This window comes from Rhipicephalus microplus, chromosome 8, assembly GCF_043290135.1.
Source record: "Rhipicephalus microplus isolate Deutch F79 chromosome 8, USDA_Rmic, whole genome shotgun sequence".
In the NCBI taxonomy this organism is placed as follows: domain Eukaryota; kingdom Metazoa; phylum Arthropoda; class Arachnida; order Ixodida; family Ixodidae; genus Rhipicephalus; species Rhipicephalus microplus.
In genome coordinates this window covers 25,321,697-25,340,363 of record NC_134707.1, presented here as the reverse complement: position 1 = coordinate 25,340,363, position 18,667 = coordinate 25,321,697, and the positions used below count along the sequence as shown (strand labels likewise).

General features: G+C 44.0%; 2 protein-coding genes and 1 long non-coding RNA gene across 6 annotated transcripts in view; 2 read left to right on the top strand and 1 right to left on the bottom strand.

Annotated features, from left to right (window-relative positions):
- LOC142768878 (uncharacterized) overlaps positions 1 to 12,028 on the top strand; it is a 31,612-nt gene extending 19,584 nt beyond the window's left edge. Inside the window, exon 3 of the long non-coding RNA XR_012885514.1 lies at positions 11,899 to 12,028. This is a non-coding gene — a long non-coding RNA (uncharacterized LOC142768878). The remainder of the gene's footprint in view (positions 1 to 11,898) is intronic.
- Positions 10,062 to 15,622, bottom strand: LOC119164297 (transmembrane protein 179). 3 transcript variants are annotated; one of them, XM_037416455.2, is made up of 5 exons: positions 15,245 to 15,622; positions 13,440 to 13,755; positions 12,095 to 12,223; positions 11,217 to 11,301; positions 10,062 to 10,561 (listed from the first exon to the last, which is right to left on the bottom strand). In XM_037416455.2, exons 2-5 carry the CDS (start codon positions 13,724 to 13,726, stop codon positions 10,379 to 10,381), a joined length of 684 nt encoding a protein of 227 aa, XP_037272352.2. In that variant the 5' UTR covers positions 13,727 to 13,755; positions 15,245 to 15,622; the 3' UTR covers positions 10,062 to 10,378. The 3 variants fall into 3 exon arrangements, with proteins under 3 accessions (XP_037272352.2, XP_075727453.1, XP_075727454.1); XM_075871338.1 differs by lacking the exon at positions 15,245 to 15,622 and adding an exon at positions 14,356 to 14,448; XM_075871339.1 differs by lacking the exon at positions 15,245 to 15,622 and having other exon boundaries at positions 13,440 to 13,777.
- A 158-nt stretch (positions 15,623 to 15,780) lies between these two features.
- The window catches only part of Prp39 (pre-mRNA processing factor 39), a 46,212-nt gene continuing 43,325 nt past the window's right edge, over positions 15,781 to 18,667 (top strand). The window contains exon 1 of one of the 2 annotated variants that reach the window (XM_037416445.2): positions 15,781 to 15,919. The gene's annotated coding sequence lies outside the window, so the exon portion shown is untranslated. Of the gene's footprint in view, positions 15,920 to 16,004; positions 16,145 to 18,667 lie in introns of those variants that run through there. The other variant, XM_075871331.1, reaches the window with a different exon arrangement.

Below are 18,667 nucleotides of genomic sequence, written 5' to 3'. Positions count from 1 at the left end.
AGAAGTTTTCCGAATACAGCTGCTTTTCACGTAACGAGCTTGCTCTTGTACCCACGCGGCGTCGAATTGTGCTGGCCTTTCTTCCATCACAATGATTACTCGCTTCCTCAGAGCCGCACCGACGCGCGAATTCGTGTGTGCTTGCAACCTACGAAACCCCTCTATTTCACGCATTGCTCGCCTCCGACCGACCTTGTTGCTTTGGGAACGAGCTAATTTTACAAACCCCGAGAAGTAAATTGTATAGCGGCAAGTTGGCAGCGCCGAAGGACGGCGGCGTCAATCCGCACGTCCATCTGGAGGTGTCGGAGAGTTTGTTTGAACAATGCGCTATCGCGGAGCCCAGACGCAAACGAAGGTTCACTGGGCAGCGGATCAAAAAACGGAGTGCTAGAGGGAATGCAGGATGTGGTAAACAAAGCGGGCACCAGCTTGGAGTATTTGGAAAGGGGTGGAGGTACACGTGAGACGGTTGACGCAACGAGCAGGCCTCGCCCCTTCTCGGCGGGGATGATTTATGGTGGGAGCGCGCAAAGTGAAGAAACGGTACACCTGCGTAACGACCGTGGGAGGAATTTTACAGCAAATAAAGTATGCGCTCTGCGGCGTGCTCGGCTGTTGCACGTGGTGCTGTGGGAAAGAGGTCCTTTTAACTGCCACTATCTTTCCTCTCTATCCTTCACTCCCTCCATCCTGCTTGCATGTGTACCTTAGCGATTCGGATATATGCTTTATAAACTAGTTAACCTAACTGCCTTGCCTTCTCAAATTCTAATATTTCTTTTTTTTAGACGGGCGGAGTGTTCAACGTACCCAGTGCGCATGCGTGTGAATTTGATTTGATAGCATATACAGAATCAGCTGGTGTATACTAGGTGTTTGTACGCATATACGCTATCTACCATGAAAAAAGTGCTGTTTCCGACTAATGAATGAATGAATGAATGAATGAATGAATGAATGAATGAATGAACTTTGTTTTAAGTCTGGCAGTTTCCTTCGGGTGAGGCGGGGTAGAAGGGGGTTGACCACTGTGTCTTCCCACCCTCCGACGATGATGATGTCGAAAGATTCTTTGTACTAAGATCACAGGGTAAGCCCCATATGCGCCATGCATTTTGGACGAAAATTATGTACCTTTTTATTCATAACCATAAGACTTACAATAATATATATACTATTATTGGGGTTACGAGCATTTCCTCTTTTTACCGAAGCAGATTTAGCGCTGAAAACCGTAACGCCATTTTTATTTCTTTTTTACTTCAGGTACCTAATTATCACTCGGTAATAGCTAATAAATGTCGTCTTGATGAAGTGAACTTGCTCCCACAACAATCGTTCTGCTTTATAGATATGGTGGTTGCTTAGATAAATCAACATAAGTACAAAAAACATGTTTAGAGATAATCGCATTTAAAATTAAAAAGGTCCATTATTTCAAATGTACAACCAGATAATCGCAAATTGATGGACCAGTTCAATGGGAACCAGCCAGGCGCTCATAACTTATGCCTCTTTTTTTTTTTTGCTGTTGTTGTTGAAACGTCTTGCCTGGCGAGCCTCCTTTTGCGCTTGCTGTGCAGCCCTGCCAGCAAAGTATACTGCCGACGCAGGTCAAGGGCACGTAGGCCTTGCACTGTGCAGTGGCGAAGTTTCAAAAGAGGAGCCCATTCACACGGACTATATTGCCATCATTAAATGTAAACACAGTATCAAGGGTGAATATTTTTGGTGTTTGGTGTCTTAGCAAAAGGGATTTTTTTTAATGCGCTCCCACACGACAATTCAACGACTCGTTAGGGCTTTGAGTTTTTCCATAGAGGATGCATTTAGCAAGTAATTTTGGATGTGCTAGTTCCAGATAATTTGGCTTAAAAACCTCAATAACAAATGCTAGGAGGTGTTCTTCTTGAACGAATGATTCGCCATTCAACTGTGTTTTGTTGAATTCACACGAAGTTTTGGGTGTCCTTCTGGCAAAGGCCGTGTGATATGGATTGGTATCCTTTCGTGCCATGCGAAAATATGTGGCCCGGACAGCTTTGCGCATGTCCTCCAAGCTGGCTCTATTTCACTAAACTGCCAAATGATAATAGTACATGCTGCTTACCATAGATGGCCCTGCTAAGACCACCCCGGACCGACATAGATTTTAGAACAGAAAGTTTGATGCCTCTACTTTCTTTCGTTTTCGCAGTTTATAATGCAATCCGGCTTGACAACTGTAACCTCTCCATATGGCTATGATGCTTGAACTGCAAGGAATCTCTTACTACGTAAGAGCGGGGGCACGGCAGGCCACCACACAAGTTTTGAAATATGTCATTTTATTGCGATAGCAATTATATGAACAGTCTCGGCTAGTTTTTTGCCATCGCCGCCGCCGTAATTCACGTATATGTATATGCATGTATACAAATACGGGGAAGGATGCACTTGCCCCTTCTTTCTGCGGAGCGAACATCGCCTTTCCGGTCGCGGTCATCTGCGTGCGCGCTCATCCAACACCACCTAGACTGTCAATAGTCTAGGTGGTGTTGGCTCATCTCGTTAGCGAACAAGTGGGAGGGGGGGGGGGGGGGAGAGGGAAGCGCTTATGTTTGCCACGATCAGCGCGCGCCTTGTGCCCCATAGAGTTACTGTATATGCTGCCTTTAGGTAGCAGAGTTGCTTTTAGGTCCGCCATCTTGCCCGCTAAGACATCTCTGTCATGCAGGAAAGCCACCCCTTCTGTCAGCAGCACTCACGTAAGTTCACGCGGCCGAGTTCACCGGCAGCATCCCCGCGTCCGTATAAAAAACGCTACACGAGCCCAGCGCGTCCGCTCGCTCTGTGTCCATGCGGCGTTCATTCGACGAATATTAAAAAAAAGAACAAAAGTGAACTCGTGAGTCGGGGACGCGTAGCAACGCATCGCCACAGAGAGGAGAGTGTGCAGACACGAGTGGCGTCGGACGCATCCGAGCAAGCTCCTGCACCGAGCCGCGTTTCCTTCTACGTGTAGCGACCACGGATTTACTTGTAACTTCGATATAATATAGCTTACTTTTTAAAATCGAACCTTGCTTCAACCTATCAATCCGGACATCACTGACACCTCCCGACTGTAGGAGCCGAAGCAGCTCAGCGGCTCCCTGTGTTTTCTCGCTCTTTCATAACCTGTCGCTGGCGCAATGACTTTCACTTAAAAAAAAAGGAAAACTCTAATATAAATACTGGTCTTAGATATTACTAGTACTAGTTATAGCTTGTTGTATGGAAGTCACCTTTGGGAAATATTTTGTTTGAAATAGCAAGCAAGAAAGCCTTGATATAATTTGTCGAGAATCGTGTACATGACTTGCGACAAATTAAGTTCCGCAAATCGCTAGTTTCACGTATATAGTTTTTCGCCACATTAAACGATTAGGCAGGTGGCTCGACAAAACAATTGCTAGAGCTGTCCTTCCGTGTTTTACAAATAGCACAAACAAAACGAGTATTTTGAGCATATATCTATATGTAGTTGTGGCATCCTGTGACCGTGGCAACTACGCAGCACTGTGTCACGGAGCTGCACAGACACCCCTAACACAGACATCCACTAAAACAGACATTACAAGGCACATTCACAACACCAACGAACTAGTACTCAGCGGGTTCTCCTCGCCAGACTGCTCGGGCAGCGGCGGGGGTGGCGCCAGTAGCGCGGCGATCGCCCAAACCCGCGTGGCCGTAAACTTGGCTTTCTCTAAAATGGACGCTTTTTGCGCACGTGAACGAGCTGGGTGTGTGGGGGTGCGAGCGGCGAGTTCTATCAGTGGCGCGATTCTGTTACCTAAAGGAGGCATATAGAGTACATAACTCTAGTGCCCCACAGCAGGCGGGAGCTTCTACGGCCTGTGTTCTCAACACGAAAAATGGTGTCAAGAGTGTTTTGTATAGTTGCGTAAGATCGACACCAGCTTTTCGTAGTTACGAGAGATCTGAATGAGTTGACTGCCAGCCTCACTTCTTATAACATTGCAATTTGTCGCTATCGCATTCATTGTTTCACCTTTTTGGTGAAACTGCTCTTGACAACATACGCACGAGTATACACAGCCCCCGAGGAAGCTTCTTGAGACAGAGCTATAGGTGTCCTGCGACTATGAACGTTTTGCAGGTTCTGTACTGTTTGTCATAAGTTATTCGCGTTCATCTGTACCTGTGATTACGTTTCGTGCATCATTTGTGCGTAAGAAAAGCGGGGCACGTTTCGATCTGCTTACCATTCTTCGCGTGGCCTTCCAATTTGTGGCTATCGTGTTCATTGCTTCGCCTTTGCAGCAAAGCTGCGACTTTTTTTTGAAAAAAAAAACAGCCCACTGAGACAAACGGAAAATGCCGCATATTTTAAAAAAAGGCACAAAGAAAAATAAGTAATCTTTGTTTCAATATTTTAGTTCACGTCCTCTTGAGTAAACTTTCAGACGCAGCGGATGTCCGATCAAGTTTAGAGCGCAATAACCAACTACATAATTAACAAGTACGTATTGATAATGAACTTTCTAATGAGTTACTATGCTAACGATTGGTAGCCGGTGTACCTTTTTGGAGTGGTCTGCATATGATGGCGGCGTTGATTCAAAAATTTGCATTGAAGTTCATTGTCGTTTCACCTGTTTTTTTTTTTACAAACAACCGTTTCGCGCACTGAAGCACACAAGTGAATTGGAACGCCCGTATTTTTCACAATGCACTTAACGCTTGCATAAATTGCTTTTTTTATTTGTTTGAAATTTACTTATCGACTTCAGACACGTAGTCCAAGCAGGGAGGGCAATAAATTGTACATACAATGAACACGTACATTTGGAAAGAAGATAAAAAGAACAAAGAGAACAAAACAATATCAGATATATGGTGAGTATACTTGAGAAAACACTCCAAAATAAATGTATACTAATGAAGATTATGATGTGGACTCAATCATACAATTTCGTTTGGATATAGTACGATTGAGGAATGAGATAATCCTAAAACGTGTTTGTTCTCACGAAGTACTTTTTTAATTCATCTTGTCTACGCGGACGAGTGGTTCTGGCTAAAAGGTGACAAACATAGATATGAGTCTAGGGGTGAATTGTTCGTGTAAAGCAATTTCAGAAAGCCCTTCTCTGCTTCTGTCTTCTCATTTTGAGCGGCTCAATATGGTTGGTTGGCTTTCATGAGTTCTGTGGGTGAATCCAATCTTGAGAATTTGTTGAATATGTCTCATTGTCTTTCGCTGTACTCTTTCGAGGTTACTTCACATTAGTTTTAGCATACACAACCGATACAATGCATGATATTCCGGTTTGGTACTAATTAAGGTGCTATATAGCATAACATTTTCACATCGGAACAATTTTTTTAAGTTTACGCCTCAAGATGCATAATTTTCACAAGGCTGAGGTCCAAGTCCTTGTTACTTACGTAGTCATTCCATGTTTTGTTAAAGGTAAGTACTAGATATATTAAGTTACTTTTTGCAGGAGAGATGAGCCTAGAAATCGCTGTTTTGCCGCAAGGTCGAAGCAATGATTGTGATAGCATGAACTTGTAGAGTGACACTAAAATCCTTGAGCAACTTGCCCATGCAGGCAGCGTCTGTTAGCATGTGCTCGCTTCCCCTTTCTCTCCTCTTGGCATTCCTCCCCACAGCATATGCACGTCCCCTCCCCCCTCTCTCCTCGCAAAGCCGGCTCAGGCAGCCAGCGTGTTTAGAAATAAAGTGAGTTTCGTCTAAATGGCGAAGTAATGAATGCTAAAGAACAATTGAATTTTTTACGAAACAAGGCTAGCATTCAATCTCAAGAAACCATCGGCGCACCGTTTTAGTGGAAATATGACGACGACAAGACAAAAACACTCTCCCGAAGAGAGTCGGCAGACCAAAATCGGTGTCGTGTCACCCTAGGGTAAACACGCCTTAAGAGAGTACGGCCACTCCAGGTACACTTTTTGCATCTTTTTTTTTCTTCGTGTTGAGAGCACAGCCCGTAGAAGCTCCCGCCTGCTGCGGGGGCACAAGGCGAGCGCTGATTGTTGCCGCGAAAGCGCGGCAACCATAAGTGTCGCCCCCCCCCCCCTCCTCTTTGTTCGCTCACGAGAGCGTGTGCGCAGACGACCCCGGCCGGAAAGGCGATGTATGCTCCGCAGAAAGGAAACGCTAGCGCATCCTTCCACGTATATATATACATATATATGTGAATGTAGCGGTGGCAATAGCCAGCCGAGACTGTCCATATAGGTTCTATCACAATAAAAGTGTTCAATGACTTTGAGTACTTGGTACTCTACTATGGGAGAGCAGAGAGCTATCCCTGTACTTCAATGGAAAAGCTCACACCGTATATATAGTCATTAGATCTTGACCTCCAAGGTAACGCTGGTCAGGTACAGATTCAACGACTGATTTTGGGGGCGTGGCTGCTTGAATTAACACCAGAAGGGAAAGGTCCTGACTTTTTTGTTGTAGTAGCACGAAAATGCCATCATAGCATAAATACTGTTCATGTGGGCTCACAGTGGTCCCACTCAGTTATTCTAATCGATGATAGGAGGTCGATCAAAAGGAAGAAGAACAGACTCATACATTACCACTGTGAAATAACATTTAATGTATTGTGCTCTGTAAGAATATACTACTTGGTAAAAATAGAGGTATGCACAAGAATCTGAAATGTTCACACAGTTGCACAAAGAACTTGGGACAAGAACCGCATGACACATGAGCAACAAACAATTACAATGCACCAACATTTCCTTCCTAAAACGAGGTATTACCGAGGCAACCCTCCAAAGCGAAATTCTTGTACTGAATGCTGCTAGTTTTCACACTAATGGATGCTCAAGAAATAGTCATTCAATGTACTACTCAGCGTTTCTTCCAACATGACAGAGAACAAACGAGAAACAGGCACTGATTAGCACTGTAGGGAGCAACCTTAATATTACTGAAACGTGGATAATTCAGAATGTTTAATCAACTAAACTAAACTCAGATTTCTGGTCATTACATGGCTTCTAAGTGGTCTGATCAAAACCTCCTGGTTACTCTGAGCGAAGCTACATTGCTAAGTAAAGCTCATGACACGAATGTTCACAAGATATCAACACATGCTCTAAACATGTCCACATTTCATGCTGAGGCTGCTGTGTATTTTCCACAGGCGGTCTAACAAGATCACATTGCCAACCTGGCCATGCTTCCAAGCTACAAAATTCCAAATCTATGCGCTTAAGTACTCTCTCCTGTGTCCTTTTATCTTCAGCAGCCGCCTATCACTCGTCCCCTTCATCTGCCACAATTCACGCAAACTCACAACCTTCTTTGGTGCAATAATGTACAATTATGTACCACACAATCTCTCTTCAGACCAAATACAAATGTTTCCTACAGACTGAATCAACACCGCTTACCATAAACGAACACTGAGCCTCCACTGACAAGCGCAAGATAATGGCCACCCACTGAAAACGTGAAGAGAGTGAAATTTTAAGGGGCCCTTCCCCAGGTTTGCAGATGGCGAACAAGCGCGGGGCAACTCGGCAACAATCGTGTCTGAAATTATGAAATGCGGGTGTGGCGTCAAAATGGCTTCAACTATAGTTTAGACCTAAAATCGAGACTTAAGATCCACATATAATGCATTACGGTGCATATCAAATAGTTGTGAAAATACATAGAATATATATATTTGTAATCTCTTCCAATCAGATATACCGAGATTCCCATAACTGAAATTTGAAATGAAACCTAGTGAGGGGCACTTAGAGAAAACCACTCCACTTTAAAGCAGACAGCATTCATAGCTAATGCTTTGTGAAAAGGAATTGAAAGGGCACAAATGCAAATAATTGAATGTGCTTTTTTTTTTCTTTTTTGATCACAGTTTAAAAACATAACTTGTTCTCAAAAGTACTGGCTACCACTTCCCAAAAACGTTAGTAAAAACAGAAGTGCATAAATTCAAGTAAGAGTGGTGCAAAAAGATGAAGGTGACACAATTTGAGAGCATTCCGCACTAAGAAAATGGTGGCCGAGCCAAAAGTGTCCATCACGTCGATGATTATCTTCCCTTTCAGGCAAAAACTAGTGAAAAATATGCATATTAAACGCATTTTTTACAGACTGCCGCATCTAGCGACTGCACAGCGGATTTCGGGAGGCGATGTTTATATGCCTGAAATAGGTACACCAACAATGCAAGCTGTCGCCCGCATCTTTCAACCCCCACTCAGCTACCACTAGGATTTCCAGAACCACTATAAACAGCACCAGCAGCCAAATATGTTCTCTACAGGTGTCAAGCAACAGTGCTTAGAAGAAGAGTGGAATAAAAGGAAAAGTGGAGAAAGGAAAGAGGACAGGAAAACATGCACCACGCATGTGCCTCGATAATGCGACATCACGAGTCGCCCTTGCATGCAACCACGGCCCATTGACAAGCCATCAAAAACAGCGCCGACTGCCTGAAAATATGTGAAATAAACTGTGTTCATCAGGTCAGCAGCAGTTTCTGAGTGAAATTTTCAATTTTCTCATCAGTTTTTCCAATTTTGTTCAGTATTCACTTAAAATCCATAAAGTGGTTATTAGGCTCGTGCTGAAAAAAAAGTTATATTGAAACTACCAAAGGTCACTATCCAAGTAAGTGGACAGCTTCCTGATTTTCCTGAATCACGCAGAGCCTTTTTTCTAATTCTGAGAGCTTCCTGATTTTCCTGAATCACGCACAGCCTTTTTTCTAATTCTGAGCAGTCAGCTGCATCGGCACGTTGAGGCTGAATGTCGCACTGATTGGCAATACATTCGTTTTCGTTCCTTGGTGGTTGCTACGTGCAGCTATTGACACCACAGTTTGAGTCAGTTTCCCATATTTGTCTACTTTTATGCTCTTTCCAACTCCTGTAGTTCTTATAAAACAGCAGAGCTAGGTCATTACATTGCCAACCAAATAAGGCTTACGGACTTTCACCATAACATTGATGCTCCTTCAAGTAATCTATGCTTTGGGTAACATGCCAGACTTGGCAACTTTCCGGAACGGTCGATTGCATTAGAAACGATATCCCATGCCCTTGCCACTGAGGTAGTGATTTAAGTGTCAGAAAAAAATTTATCTCTGTGTTCGCAACTCTCCAACAGCTCAGCTGTCTTACACACATACAACTTTGCCGCCATGAGAGACATCTGGCCAGCTTGTCATCTACACCATATTGATCGTACTGAACGCTGGGCGAGTTGGTAAATCATCACTACAAAACTGCGCGAAAAATCGACAAGAAACAGAGAAGGCACACACACAAGCGCAGACATGGAAAAGAGCCCATACAACTAGTAATATAACTTAAGAGTACTGAACGCTGGGCGAGTTGGTAAATCATCACTACAAAACTGCGCGAAAAATCGACAAGAAACAGAGAAGGCACACACACAAGCGCAGACATGGAAAAGAGCCCATACAACTAGTAATATAACTTAAGAGTACTGAACGCTGGGCGAGTTGGTAAATCATCACTACAAAACTGCGCGAAAAATCGACAAGAAACAGAGAAGGCACACACACAAGCGCAGACATGGAAAAGAGCCCATACAACTAGTAATATAACTTAAGAGTACGCTTAAGACTGCGCTTGTGTGTGTGCCTTCTCTGTTTCTTGTCGATTTTTCGCGCAGTTTTGTAATATTGATCGTGTGAGATTGATCGTATATTTAAAAAACTCTCGTGAAACTACTCATTCAAGATGTTTGAAACGCAAAATACTCTGTAGAACACAAGTCATACAAGACGCTAAAGGTAAAAACAACCGAACTACTGCATTCACAACACATCTAAGATTGCTCATTAAAAAAAACACCCGCGGAGCAGCACGTGCAACACGGTGGAAACTCACACAGGCAAGTTTCATATTCAACATTGCATTGCATAGGGTATCTCTCACACACATATGCTTCCTAACATTTGCAACTCAAACAAACTCTAGACGTTACATTGAGTAGGATTTAAAACTGGGCCAATCGAATCAATGCAATTCGTAGCTGGTAGAAGCAAAGCAGCGCAAAAGAAAGTGTTGTGTCTACTCTTTCTCAGTCCCTATTCTTTTGCCCTGTTTTGGCTCTACTGTCTGTGAATCTCTACTTTTCACGATACGTCTATTGTGCCGGCTGTATCAAAGGAAACACGATTGAGAGTCACACGGTCTTGCTGGATATAGTAGATCATGGAACCGATTCAGCTTGCAATAACACGAGATTGTTTGGCAACTGCACTGTCGAAGTTTTTGGTTGGGAAAAATCTCGCTCGCCCCTGTCCAATGGCAGTGGATGTCGCAGAAGTGATCTGACTGTACGACGATTATTCATCCTTCAGTCGAGGATAGGTATCGTGTCGTCGACGGTCTCCGCTTGGGATTTGTGCGAGGCATTGAGGAGACGTCGCTCGCGGGCCATGCTGATCATGAGGTTCTCGCGCTCGTGGTAGAGGCACAGCTTGCGTGCGCACAGCACTGCTTGGAGGACCCAGCACACCAAAGAACTCCAGGCACCAAACTTCAAGAAAGAAAAAAAAAGTGTCAGGTCATTCAATTTATCGCAGCAGAACTCGGTCTCTCGACGACTTTCCAAGACAGGTGCAAATCACAATGGTAATCGTGCAATATTAAGTGAGATATTTTATACAAGTCACTGAGCCGCTCGCCGTTTTTTCACGGAAGTCCATGCATGTCACCCCCATCAAATAATAAACCACATTAGAATTAGGTCAGAAATTTCTCAGTGCAAAGTCTTGCACATTAGAGGTCCGTCACGAGTATTTCAATGCCAGTGTGCTAGAAAAACTTATTAGTTTATTAATTTATCATCAGTGTTTAACTACTTGAAACACTGAGCAGGCTACAAGAAGCTCAAAAGTTCGAGATTCAAGCTCAATTTTGACAGCCCAGTGTTCTCAATGGAAATTGTATCCTAAGGAAGGAACTTTCTCTAAACTTATGTTGAAATTTCGTTAAAAATTTTTATGGTTATTCTATAAAAATATAAAAAAATGAAGCACATAAAATGTTAAAATACAAGCAACCTGGGAGCTTCCCACTTACTTACTTACATAAAACCTATCCTCTGAAATGAATCAAGCAAGGAATTCCTCAGCACACACTTAAGATTAGTTATTATAGTACTCCCTGCATCTCATAAGAAATGTGTTTACCTGGGCTGTGCCAACATGCATGTAAAATCCAACGGTGTCGACGTGGTCTGGTTTGCTAATCTGCGTGACTGATGCATCTTCACACCTGGAAACAAATAAAAAAATGGTTTATGATAGCAATAACATTTTATTTTTGATAAACACAATTAATTAACGCTTGATGAAAGGTGTGAGACTTTTGTAAAAGCAAAAAACACTTATCTAAGGTTTCGCACCTTCTACAGGAGACAGCAGCAGGGAAGATCATAAGTATTGCCATAGCATTCACAAGAACGCAAAATGAAAGAGAGAGAAAAAGAGGATAGGCCTATTAAAAATCATAACGATGAGTGAAATGCATTTCCATGCGTTTCATTTCACGGCACCTGCATAACGCAGATGCATGAGGAAAGGAAATGCACAAAGGCATACAAATCATGTTGCAAGCGTCTGAGACAACGTGAAAATAGGACCCGTCATGATATAAAAAAAATGAAGCACGTAACTGTGCCAGTAGAAGACGACTTGTGGGATTCGTGTGCATGTAAACAGACATGTTTATTCAGAGTTATGCACGCAAGAAGAACCCGCAATGTAATAATAGCAATATTCAGAGTTTTAAAGCCAGAACTATATGATTGTGAGGCAAACCATAGTGGAGGGCTGTGAAAATTTTCATCATCTGGTGTTTTTTAATGTGCAGTGACATCACACAGTACATGGGGCTCTAGCATCTCGCTTCGATCCAAACGTGACCGCTGCGACTGGGATTGAACCGGCAACATTCGGGCCAACAGACGCTACACCACTGCAGCGGGCACCCCACAGTCTGGTTTTGAGACAATCGACAGACATTTTTCACAGCGCCTTCTGTCACAAGCATCAAAAAAGAGGCTCACGCTGGAAATCGCTGGGTGATGGCTCGGCACCACGCCCGGAAGCCGTCTGACACCAGCACCGAAGTCGTGAAGACCAGGGGCATCACGACGACGCTCACCACAGAGTCGAGAAAGGCAGACAGAAACGAGCTGCAACAGACCACAATATTACCCCTAGTGCTGTGAAGATGCAGAATTAAGACCCACTTTAGAATGGGTTGGAAGTGCCATGTGGTCTGCAACTAGAACTGAAAAACTTAAATGAAAGAAGTACACAGCATTGCTACTTACTTTCAATGTACATTACATGATTTTAAACACGATGCATGCAAATGGCAGCACCGGGTGTATTTCGGGACTGTGTAGATAAAGCACTCCTCTTAGTATTGTGTAAATCATTATTCCCGTATTACTCCGTTATTTGGGATTAGTGAGCAAAAATGCCAGGCCTGTCTGCCCATGTAAAAAGAAACTAGCATACCAGCCAGTGGTATAAGTGAGAGGCCACCATGAAACGGTCAGCAGAGATTACTATTCTGTGACTGAAAAACGCCTCGAAGGTGACACTGTTTTAATAGTATGGCAGCACCAGGTGCATTTTAAGGCTGTGTGCATGGACCACACCTACCTGTGTGGCGTGTGAAAGGTATGCATCATTACTCCCTTAATAATCCATTAGGTGAGATCAGTAATGGAGAGTGCCAAACTTGTCTGTGCTTACTTAAAGTAAAATCAGCATACGAAGGTAACACAGTTTAACGGCGCACCCTGCAAAATATCGCCTAATATGGTTTTTGGCATAACACTTTATTTTATTCCCACCCGATACTCGACACAGGTAATGCATTTTTGCACAGCTAATACGATAGTATTTTCAAATAGGCTTGGATAATACAACGGCAAAAACGTCTGAAAACCTTGTGCGGTTTCAATTTTCGTTCCAAGAAGTGCTGCCTCTAAATGGCGCTGGCCCATCAACGTAGCAGAGCACTTGTGTTTGCACGATGACAACAAATAAGTGAGAGGCTGCACGAGCAGCCATCACACAGGAACTAGTGACTACGCACTCAAAGGCTTAGACATGTTTTGTAGCATTGTCGCTAGCGATGAGTTCAATGATCAAACTGCTACTTGTTTATACAAGTTTCAGAAACACTTCCTGAAAGATATCATACAACTAAAGCTTTAAGTTCTTCAATAAAGGAATGTTCCGAGTGAAGTCTGTGCTTTTTGTGATTTTTCGGACCCCATTTTAGATTATGCGACTTTTGGATAATACGTCGACATTTAATGCCCGTGACAGCCATATTAACGGGATTCCACTGTACTCCCTTATTACTCCGCTTAATGAAAGAGAGTGCCAGACCTGTCTGTGCCCATGTAGAGAAAAATCGACATGCGGACCAGCTGTATGAGCGAGACGACCACCATGAGTCCGCCGACAGAAAGCGTGAAAAAGCAGTAGAAGGGCGATGCCCATCGAGCGATAAAATGGCCGTCGTCGCTGTCGAAGGTGCCCGTAGTGTAGAGCAGGCAGTGGCCGTCAAACTTGGACACGTGCACCGCCATCGGCACGACGGTGCACACCGACAGGATCAGCGTTATGGTGTAGCATGTGGCCTGCGTCAGCAAGAGTATGTTGCCAAGGCCCATTGTGGTTCCGGCTCAGGAGTAGCGCAAACCTGCGTGTAGACAAAGAGCGTACGACAACTAATTTTGCGGTGTTATGTGCCAAAGCCAGTGCATAAACACGAACCATGCTGTAGTGCGGGACTCTAGATCCATTTTGACTTCCTGGAAATCTCTGTAATGCATGTGAGTCACGAACACAAGCATTTCTGCATTTGACCCCTTTCGAAATGTGGTTGCTGTGGCATGGCATCTGCAACCTCGTGCTCAGCATGGCAACACTGGGGCCACCATCCACTCACTAGAGGCAGCAGCGTTGCTCGCACGGGCCCATCTCAAGTTTACTGACATTAACCATTAGGAAAACAGGCGCACCCAGGCGTCCCTCCTCTAGCCTGGCCACAATCGGCCGCTTATGCATAGAGGGAGATGCACGCATCGCATTCCACTTTGACTGACCCTGTCTCATTACTGCTTTTTTTTTTATCCACTAGGCTTGCACTCTGGTCCTGCAGTCACATCGGAAAACTTTACTGCACAGTGCCTCTAGGCACTAACGTGCCACAGCATGTCGATAAGTAGCATAAAACAAAAATTACAGTAAAGTGTTGCTAGATCAAAGTAGACAGATGCTGAGTGTGACCATTTCTGACCGGCCTTCTGGAGATGCTGCGAAATCCTCTTGTGCACAATATACAGCCCACAGAGGAAACGGGATACAGGTGTAAGTAACACGACTTGATCATTCTTTAGTCACAGCATCTAAAAAAAAAAAAAAAGGCGTGAACGAGCTCGTGCACGGTTGCTTAGGATAGCGTAAATGCACTCAGAAGCGGCACAGAAAGAAATTGCATTCAGGAAGTTTTCTTCTAATCCAGAGAAGAGCCTTTGATGAGCCTATTGACGATGGTCTAATATGACTTTATTTTGCTAAGAGATGCGAGTCCTGATGATCGTGACAGCATAGATGTAAGTACAACTTCCATTTCTTTTGTCTTTAAGGGTGAAGACGTAATCCTATGGACCGTTCCTACATTTAAACGTGCGAGGCGCCTCCACAAACGAAGTAACGCGCCGAGGTAAAGGCAACGAAAATCACGCAACCAGGTCCTTTCAAACCAAAGCCCCCGGAAAGATCTCAAAAGCCACCGCGAGACGTCTTTCTTAGTGTCAACAATGCGACCTTTGCTACGTACGCAACGAAACATGCACGATTACAAAGTTCGCCATCAGATATACGTTGAGAACAGGCTGCCAGACAACCAATCAAAAGGCGAGGCCAATCTCTCGAACCAACTTCAGGTGACCCTAGCCAACGCGCATATGTAGGGCGCTAACAACCACAGCGGATACGTAGCAGATCGAAGCTTGGACAGCCGTTTCGGAGTCCGCTCTCTTGCAGATTATAGCTTGTTCGTTTTGGCCACTGATAAGCAATCACTAGGGAGCACAACACTGCTGCACACTTGCATAAGAACAAGCACAACGTAGCGCGTTTGAAGGGTCACCAAACGCGAGACTTGGGAGCTCGCAGAAGCTTACCTCGATAGGTAAATAAACAAACTTTCAGCACATGGCAGCAGCGAAGATCGATCCGTCACCGGTATGCGTTGCTGGTTATCTTCGCGATCACAGCTCACGCGACCCAAGGAGATGACAAGGCGCACTAAATAGAACAAGCAAACCAGCTGGGAACCTAGGAAACCGATGTTTGTCGTCGTGTGAAACCAGCGAAGCGAGACGATCACCGCCCCGTACCCGCCTTTTAAAGATTATCGCTCTCCTTTTTCGTCGAAGCAAAGAACACGAACGCCGGTATATCGAAGTATCATCGGTCTCCACGCGTCTATTTCAAGTAACTTTTTACCCACGCGGTGGATTAACTGGTTTGATCAGATGCGAGTACAAAGACTTTCGAGTAACTTGTTTCGGTTTGTGCCGTTTCACGTTTTGCTGATTGGCGTGCACGCCTATGTTATTTTGCTGGGTTTGTGCAAGAAGTTTTTCCGTCGAAATAGAGGAGGCGTTAGTTGTGTCGTAGGCTTGTACGTGTATTTGTGACCTGCACTCGCGCTATTTAGCTGGGTTTGCTCAATGAATTTGCCCGTCGAAATAACGGAAGCGTTAGTGGTGCGTTTATTTGTGGTAAGGAGGAACTGTGATCTTTCGTTGCGGCTCTTTAATTGCCCCGGCCACCGTTACTCGGAGTTAATCTGGGTAAGCTTCATCATTGATACACAAAAGTATTCTTGATCTACCAATAAATTAAGCACAGGACGTTCTGGGCGGCCGTGGACGGCCGAATTAAGCGCTGTTCCGCTCCGACGGTCTGCTTCCGTATCGTCGCCGTAGATCCTCACTGGCTGATCGTCGTGAATCCAGGTTAATCCAAGTTAATCGGGTCCTACCTGACCAACGCTGCCTGGTTTTCTGGCCTCAAACGTACGTTAGGTACTTCTAATTTACGCCCTGAGCGTAATTTGTGCTTCAGCGTCGTTCGTTTTGTCGGCTTACCTTCGCTACCGTGTTCTGCCTCTCGCATCGCGCGAGTTCAACTGGCTTCTTACGGCCGTGGCATTTGGTGTAATAAAACTAGTGCTTGAATTCCCTACCACAAATTCATTTGTCTCGCTCTCAGCTTTGGTAGCTTATCGCTAAATTGATGACTATTTTCCGTAATTGCGGTCATGACGAAATGGTAGCGATCTTTTGTTTTGGGGAGTTAACCGCTGGTGTCGTAATGCGGTAGGTGGGATTTTTATATTTTATTTTTTAAACTGAGCCGTGTAGCACGAAAATTGGACTGACTCCTGTGCCTTTTCAATTGTTTTAGCCGAATGAGGGCTTTGTGTGATTTATTTCGTGCAGTCTCCATATCGGAACTGCTTTCGGGTCCACGATGCGATTACCTGCGTTGTTACTTGAATATTCATTCTCTCTGCATCGCCATACTTGTTGAGGTCACAGTGGAAGTTACTGTTAAGTAAATTTCGTGTCCGTTGCTTAAACGGTAAGCATATGGAAGTCTCAACTTAGAAAAGGCCGTGCCTCGAGCGTCTACCATTTGCATACGATTCCCATCGAAAACTGGAGCTGTTTGTGGTTCCGGGTTAGAGCTTGTGAGTTACGTAGCGTCATGTACCGTAAATAAGTGCTAGTTAGCGTCTTTTACCGCAATAGTTTGTGTCTAGCAGTTCACACACCCACTGCAATCCCTCTTGGCCGCTTAGTTGGTCGCGCTATTTATCCAAACGTAGTAGCAGCGTATGTATCGATAATTGCTCATGCTCATATTGTTTGCAATCGTTTGTGTTAGTGGGGTCGTGGAACAGTTTTCTTGGTGGTGCATGTCTCACATGCTTAGTCATTTAACATCTATTGCCTTGGAAATGATGGTGATTTGAAAAAAAGGTCACCTGCATGTGATGTACTTAGCCTTCTGTTTGTTTTACTGCAAACAAGCCTACAATATATGTACTCAAAAGTCACAGTAGTGCAAGTTAATTGCTTTATTTCCACATTCTGAAAAGTGGTTAATTCTATTACATGATCATTATCAGCACGCTAGCTGTACGATTAGAGCTCAGGATGGATGGTCATATGGGTTATATGTCTGATCTCTCAAAAACTGTTGCACAAAAAAACATGGGTATCAGAAAAATGATGCATCAAAATGCATTTGAACCAGCATACAGTTTGTCATGTTTCCTTTGGAAGCTTTTCTCTTGTGTTTTGTCGCCATTACTTCTTGCACAAAGCCGTGCAGTATTTTGCAGCTGACCTATCAGCCGATGCACTGTCAAGGCCAGCTAAAATAGATTCTAAATGATACTAAAGCTAAGTTAAAGTTTGTGGCACTTGTATGAAGTGATGCTGAATAGTGAAGGCTTAGAACTCTTGAAAGTAGCGGGACTGAGTGCCTGTCGTGTTGCCCACATTTCAATCCAGTGTAAATGCCAGAGGACTATCTACTTAGACATCAGGTGTGCATTAAGAAACCCCAGGTGGTCAAAATTGCCAGAGACCTTCTCTACGGAGTCTCTCATAATCGAGGTTTTGGCATGTTAAACCCCAGCAATTGACCATTTGCAAAAATCTGCAAGGCGGCTTTCCTTCGAGGTTGTTTTCCCCCAAGAACTCTCGTTCACAGACTGCTTTTTTTTTTTTTCATTGTGTTTTTGCCTCCCCCATACTCTTTTTTTACAAATGACGGGTGCCTTGTACGCAATGTGATCCTAGCCTGTCTGCTCGTACGAGGCAAGACAATCCCATAGTAATTGTTCAGGTGAAAAAGCCGTTTTGTTATACTCGTGTGCCTTCACTAGAATTAGGAGCAGTAAAAGCACAGTGAGCGAGGAAAACAGTTTATGTACGGAAGATTTTGGTTGGAAAATAGCCTTGGAAGAAAGCCGCCTTGCCGATATTTTACAAATGGTAACTTCAGAATGTTTAGAAATAGTGCAGCTTCTTTGCAAGCTTTTCAAGATTGCCCTGAAAATTTCTAGGCGTTCCGCCAGGACTTGCATTGCAACCTGCTGAACTACTAGGTACACATGAAATCTCATGTGATTGTCTGAGGCCCTTCAAACAAAAAAAGTCACTGTTCATGCCACCTTGTTGAGTTTGCTTTGTAAGTTATAAACAGCCGACTTTTAGACAATTCAGGCGATGAAACGTTTTATTATCCTTGCCCCCATAACTCCACTGCAGATTAGCAGCTGCTCCCAAACCTGCATTAGTGAATTCCACCTGGCATATTTTATGGCTGATATTTTCATGTGTTTTCACTTCGTAGAGTCTGCCGACCTCAGCTGTGTTTCCTTTCCACACGCAACTACTCATGCAGTCAGCTTTTATGGTGACATAAAAAGATTATTACAGAGCAGAAATTGTATAGACAAATTGTTTCCAATAGGTAATCTCATACATTCTGTGCATTATGGAACTTCCCCAAGTTCGTTTCAG